The sequence below is a fragment of the Cibotium barometz genome, chromosome 27 (assembly GCF_041138505.1).
Source record: "Cibotium barometz isolate CiBa-2024 chromosome 27, ASM4113850v1, whole genome shotgun sequence".
NCBI classification, from domain to species: Eukaryota; Viridiplantae; Streptophyta; class Polypodiopsida; order Cyatheales; family Cibotiaceae; genus Cibotium; species Cibotium barometz.
The window spans coordinates 43935584-43942752 of record NC_141072.1 but is presented as its reverse complement, the minus strand read 5'-3'; the positions used below and the strand labels follow the sequence as shown (position 1 = coordinate 43942752).

At 41.9% G+C, this 7169-nt stretch overlaps 1 protein-coding gene across 1 annotated transcript; it reads left to right on the top strand.

Moving 5' to 3' along the window:
- Window positions 1-4815: 4815 nt before the first annotated feature.
- On the top strand, window positions 4816-5985 carry LOC147623421 (uncharacterized). Its single transcript, XM_086821866.1, has one exon. The coding sequence runs from the start codon at window positions 4968-4970 to the stop codon at window positions 5616-5618; it is 651 nt and encodes a 216-aa protein (XP_086677992.1). The 5' UTR covers window positions 4816-4967; the 3' UTR covers window positions 5619-5985.
- The last annotated feature ends 1184 nt before the right edge of the window (window positions 5986-7169 follow it).

Sequence of the window (7169 nt, the reverse complement as noted above, 5' to 3'; positions counted from 1 at the left end):
CTTTCCAAATTGGCAAGCATCGTAGACATGCATATTCCCATCATACTTGAATCTAGGCAACCCCCTAACACTGCCTCTTGCCTGCATGTTCTTTAACCTTTAAATGTTGCCTTCTTTAGGAAACGGCAACCTTGCTTGCTTTCCGAATTGGCAAGCATCACAGACATGCATATTCCCATCATACTTGAATCTAGGCAGCCCACTAACACTGCCTCTTGCCTGCATGTTCTTTAACCTTTGTATGTTCACATGTCCAATCCTTTTATGCCACATGTCAATGTCTTGTACCACATTTTGGCTTTTAGAGAACATGGCTGATTTCAACTCAAGAATCCCAGCATCCAACTTAAATAACTTGCCTTCTTTCTTGCCTTTGGCAATGACTCTACATCCATTTTTGAAATCCTCAACGAAGTAACAATCAGGGATTTAATATTCACGTGATCACAAGATTTTTTGTGATAATAACACATGTGAACAAGTTATTCACATGTTCTCATGTTACCGTTCACAAAATATCAGGTCACTTGCCATTTGGGAACCCCTTAAAAGCTTGGCTACACATGGGAATAAGCTATTCACATGTTCTCATGTTACCATCTTCACATAATAGCAGGTCAGTGGTGGCCACCTTAGAAGATTTTTTTATGCCTGACAAAGATAATTTTTTTAGGCCCTTGTGAAAGCTTTGTGAATATAACATGTGATCACAAGATTTTTTATGTTATTAACATATGTTATTAACATGTTTACATGTTCTCATTTACGTCAGTGAAATCCCTGGTAACCATGCTCGTTGAAACGAACTTGTAAACCCTGTTCCACCATTTGACCAACTGAGGCCAAACTTTTTGTAATAGAAGGCACATACAAGACATCTCCCATAGACTTTGTTTCACCATTGTGCATAACCAATGGTACATGTGTGATATCATGTTGGTATTATCTCCAATCTCCACATAGCCTTTCACATGCATAGGCTTCATATGTTCAAACCATTCGCCATGACAAGTCATATGGTTTGATGTTCCAGAGTCCATATACCAAGTATCATCACTGTCACCATTTTTCATCATAGATCCTACGACATGTTTCATGGGAAACAAGTGATTTACACTGCCATTATTACTGCTTGATGTAAAATTTCCACCATTTGCATAATTTCCACCATGTTGTGCATAATGTCCACCATGTTGTGCTCTACCCCCTCTCAAATCATTTTGTTTATGAAAATAATCACGTACCATATGACCAAATTTCCCATAGTAATGGCATTCCACATTTTGCATAGATATTTGTTGGCCTTGCCAACATCCTCTTCCACGAGGATTACCTCTGCCTCTGAGGTGTATATCCACGACCACCTCTAGCACCATATGTAGGCTGAAAATTCTGTTGTGGTGACTTATCTTGCCATCCATGACCATTACCACGACCACGTGATGCAAATCTCCCCCTGCCTCTAAATCCCCTTTGTGAATAGAAAGCCTTATTTCTGCCATTATCATCATGGCTAGTAGATGCATCATGAAAAGAGTCACTGAGTTTGATTTCCTTAATAAGCAAGAGTGAAACCAACTCATCAAAATCTGGTAAACCTGTACTCTGAATAGAAATAGATGTATCAAAAGACTTGTACTTGTTGCCAAGACCACGCAAGGTAATGTCTACCAAATCATCATCAGTAGGCATGATATCATTTTCCCATAAGGAAGTTGGTCATCCTGAACTATCATGCTTAAAAGTTATTCTTGTCTAGCTTCTTGCTCATAATTTGGTATAGACTATTGTGTCAAACATGATTACCTATAGTAACTTCCTAAATAGTGTTTGTAAAAACTTCTGCACTTGTAGGAAATATGCAATCTTTAATAGAGCGATATACACCTATTATACTGCAAGTGTTATATGTAGGTGTTTATACATTCTATATATACACAATCATAGAGTATGTCACACTGACAAACAACCAGTATAACACCTTTTTAGCTCTTTCCTGCCATACTGCACCTACTGAGGAGAGGGATTTTCTCACCAATCTCTAGCTCTTTTTCATCACTTGTTGTGATGAAATCCCAATATCATTTTTCCATAATGAAGTTGGTCATCCTGAACTTCCATGTTTGAAAGTTATTCTTATCCATGCATGAAAGTTATTCTTATCTAGCTTGTCATACACAATCTAGTCTAGACTGTTGTGTCAAACATGATTACCTATAGCAACTTCATAAATAGTGCTTGCAAAAACTTTAGCACTTGTAGTAAACCCGCAATCTTTAACAGAGCGATATTGTACACCTATTATCATACATGTGCTATATTGCAAATGTATATGGAACAATCACATAACCATATATCCATCAACAACCTACAAATGTTAGATTCTTTGCATAGATTGTTCTTCAACCAAACTTTGCACCGAACTAGAAATTGGGCATACACAATCAAATCTGACATTTCAGAGAGTGTTTGCATATGGAGAACGTCTATAGCCAAAATGGTAGAGCCGAATCACACCAAAACTACACATAATAGAGTCTTCTTACTTCACCCAAGAGGATGCCACAATCCGAGACAATGACTTCCCTGTCTGCTACCTACAGTTTTGACAATTACCAAAGAAAAATCAAAGAGGGAAAGAGATGAAAATACCCTTAAGTTTGTGCACCGTTTCCTTCCTTGCCTTATCCTTGCCTCTTGCTTACCTCCTCAACTCTCACACAAATCAGAGCTCTAATACCATAAAGAGAATGTGGGGGAGATGGAGAGCTTGAGTTCCTTGTAAAGCAAACACGCACACATAAGAGAGAGCAAGATACAGGAGAGAGATGGATGTCTGAATTTTCTTCTATCTTCTTCTCTTCTCTAATACCATAAACCAGAGCTCTAATACTATAAAGAGAATGCAAGGAAGAGGGTTCCTTTGTAAGCAAACACAAAAACATAAGAGAGAGCAAGACACAGGAGAGAGATGGATGGCTATACTTTCTTCTATCTTCTTCTCTTCTCTACAACCATAAACTAAAGAGATAAGTGTATACACCCACAGGGGAAAGTAATCTCCTACTGTAATATATGATGGTCGATCCATAGTCATGAACCCGACTATATGAGTTGGTGCTCCTACTGTAATATATGATGGTCGATCCATAGTCATGAACCCGACTATATGAGTTGGTGCTATAACTATGCCATGCTATAGTAATCCAAATGTGGCTCACAAAGCTTTTCATCCATTGTGGCGATATATCAACCATAATCTCAACAACTATGCTACTGACATAAGTGCGAAAGCTATCACCTAGGTGGGCAATCAATGTCTGTATCACTAGTTAGGCTCGATATCTCAATAGCACACACGTGAAGACATATGCACATACACATGCATGTGCATATGTGTGTGTGTGTGCATATGTGTGTGTGTGTGCATGCATGTGCATATGTGTGTGTGTGTGTGTGCATGCATGTGTGTGACTGACCTCAACTGTTTGGGGTAGAGAAAGACGAAAAGTCTAAGAAATGAGGATTGCAATTGATGAGAGAAACATAAACCACAAGAAAGGTGTCAAGGAAAGATATTACAAGCAATATACAAGATTATTTGAATCATCTTTTTAAAAAAATGGTGTATTTTAGGTTCCCTTGGTATCTACTTGTTGTCTTACTTTTGAAAACTACATGAAATTGAAGGATTTCGTAAGTACATCTTGATCCATGCAACCTAGTTTACATTGTACAAGTTCTTAAGGTAGCTTATAGTCTTGTTGCTCGTCCCACACGCCATGGGAATGCTTGTGAAAATAATGGATCCGCGAATTCTACCCAAAGGTTTCCAAATTTTAGCTTAGAATTCCATGACTCCTATGAGAGAGAGAGAGAGAGAGAGAGAGAGAGAGAGAGAGAGAGAGAGAGAGAGAGAGAGAGAGAGAGAGGGCTTTATTATCTAGCATGATACCATACTAATGATTGTCAAAATTTATCCTCCTCCACTAGTCCTTTGTGGGACATGGCTCTTAACATGCTGATTTTATAGCTTTAGACTTTACAAGTATACCCACATGCTCAAAGCTTGCCAAATATGTGATGACAGGTGGGACCTCTTGAGCTTGGATGGGCAATGTTGGCTATCCATCTAGGAGCAACTTGCACTTATTCGGGGAGCTTTCTTAACATTGCGTGCACAATGCTCAACCTATGTTGAAGAAGATACCTGGACTCTAATAGACATATTACAATGCTCAACTTGTGTGTCTACTGGAGAAGAGACTGAGAGAGTGGAACTTGGAAGATGTAAAAACCATAGTTTGACCACCAAGCGCATAGCCATGAAGTCCATGCATCATGCATGTGGTTGCAAGTTCAAGCTAGATGGGATATGAAGTCCATGCATCATGCATGTGGTTGCAAGTTCAAACTGTGTTAGATGGGATATGTGAGTTGTAATTTCTAATATCGTGGACTGTGATGGGCGGCGTTGCGCATTGGTCGGTGATTCGGTGGGGCACTTTTTCAGTTCAAACTTCAAACTTCAAAGTTTAAACTTTGTATATTAAGGCGAGCTTGGTCGCAGCGTGCCTGGAGCCTCCATTTATGACGATTCGTTGAAACGCCGCAGTTGCCCTGCGGAGAGTCGTAGGTAGGTGGGCTAGGGTGGTACTAGCCTCCTAGGTACTAAATTCTAACTGGCACAGGGCCTACGTTTGACGACACGGCTTGCAGTGTTGCACACGCTCTCAGGTTTGACGACACGGCTTGCACACGCTCTCTTTCTCTCGTCTGTCCCTCTCTCGTGGCTCGTCCTTAGTTGAGGGTTGATTAGGCTGGGGATTTATATTACGAGACATCAACAAGGGTTGACTATTAGAGGCTTCGCGAATCGCTTCGTGTCGTCGTGCTGCTGCTTGCCTGAGTGCAATCTCAGTCCGCCCCTCCGTTCATGTCCACATATAGTAAGTAAATACTCTACTATGGACCACAAGAGCTACAAAGGGGTGCGCATACGCAGCTGGGGGAGATGGGTGTCCGAAATCCGAGAGCCCAACAAACGCTCTCGCATCTGGCTGGGCTCCTACTCCACACCGGAGGCAGCAGCGCGCGCCTACGACTACGCCGCGGTCTGCCTGCGCGGGCCTGAAGCTTCCCTCAACTTCCCTGACTCACCACCCCCCACAACGCATGACGCCGACCTGCGCCTCTCCCCGAAGCGCATCCAGGCCCTTGCCACCGCTTTCGCTGCCGCATACGACACGTCTCACCCCCCCAGCCCCAACCCCAACCCCACGGCTGCCACTTCTGCTGCGCCAGTGCCTGGCGCCTGCGACGACGACCTAGATGAGGAAGAGGAAGAGGAGAGCAGCGCTCCCGCAGAAATTGATCATATTGCACATGATGACCATCAAGTCTCCGCCGCTGACCAACCGTCTGATAAGAATCAGGAGAATCTGCTCGTCGACGACACGGCCGCTAATAATCAGCAGCAGCCGCCATGGCCACAACTTCACTGCATGAATGGCGTTGAGGTTCGTACAGATTTCACGGCCCCTCCTCATGATTACAGAGGTGAGGATGATTCGTCCGGCCGCTCATCTCAACACAGCGACAGCCTGTGGTCATTCTAGTCCGGCTTTTTACAGAGCAGAATCGAAGTGATCATCATCTGCAGCATTCGTAATCCATCTTTCGCCAATTTAAGTCGTAGTCCATCTGCAACTTGTTACTGTTCTTTTAGGGCCAATTTCAGCTGTCGCATTGAATTTGCACCGTTTGCTTAATTTCTGTCTTACAAACTTCAGAGTTATTTCAAACGGTAAGTAAATGGAATATTGTAAGCGTTAGGTGCTGTTTCCACACAGTATCCCCCACTATAATGGTTCAAATACCACCAGAGCAAGAAATGACATGTCAAAATGTGCATATCTTCTGTAACCTCTCCACCTTTTCTCACTGGTTTGTTTTTTTAATTTGATTTCTTTGCTTTGTATTCTATGACTTGCATGGGTACAGCCTCTTAACAGGGGTCAACTCTTTGAGTGCATTCAGGATCCCTTGATCGAGTGTCAGTCTGTGCTTTCCCCATATCCCTCTAGCTTTCTGAACTTTGAACTTTGTGCAATTTTTCCTCTAACCTAGCATTTTTTAGTTTAGAGAATTTTTGTCTGAAGGCAAACTGTTCTTTGCATACTTTGTGTGCCGGGCTACCGCTCAGAAAAAATCTACACAAAGGGCTTGAAGGGAAAAGTTTATGTTCGTTCCAACCTGATATTTCCCACAGGTAATAAACTCAATTGGGACTTTTTCCTTCCAGGTAAAGCTGATATATATCCACAAATGAAGTAGTGGATGGTTGACACATGGGGCGACCTAGATAAGGTTAGCTGACGTGACTATCACATCAATGCTCTGGAAGGAGGAGTTCATGTAGGTGTATGTCAGGATCTACCACTCAATGACAATATTTAATAACGAAGTGGGTACACTGCATGTGCCTTTGCTGCATATAATTACATGATAGAGGTAGACTAGAATGACTTTTCCCACCATAGAGATTCCAGGGAAGTCAGCCAAGATAGTTCAATGTGAAAGAGGAGAAGGATGTTACCCCCAGCATAGGGCTAGTGGGAAAAAGCTTGTTTCAAACAGGTGCATCCGAGGAGCAACAGATGATCATGTCCGGTTGGAAGCAGTAGCTTGAGAGTAGAAATATAGCATTGAAGATAGAGCTTGAGGCTAAAAAAACTATAGAGTTGGATGCATGGAAGAAAGTGTCCTGATTGCAGTTCACATCAAAGTGGGTAAAAAATAAGATTCACAATGTTCAGCAGACTTTAAGTGCCACAAGAACCACAATGCAACTCAAATTGATGAAGGATTTGGCTCGCTTCAGGGTAGAATTAAAAACAGACAATGATAGCCTAGACCAAGCCTAGAAGAGGCCATATGCACATTGAAGAGGAGCTAGCTGACACAATAAGATCTATGTCAAATTTGGACTAAACAATCCAAGGCCTCATGCAGCGTGGCCTACGAGCGAGGGTTCCTCCACACCAACCGAACATCCTGCTTCTATGACAAACATTATAGTCAAGACAGACATGCAGTTTAAATGTGTCTGTAATAGTTTTGTTGTGTACAATATATGTCCTCAGTTAATAGAAGATTTAAATAATAAA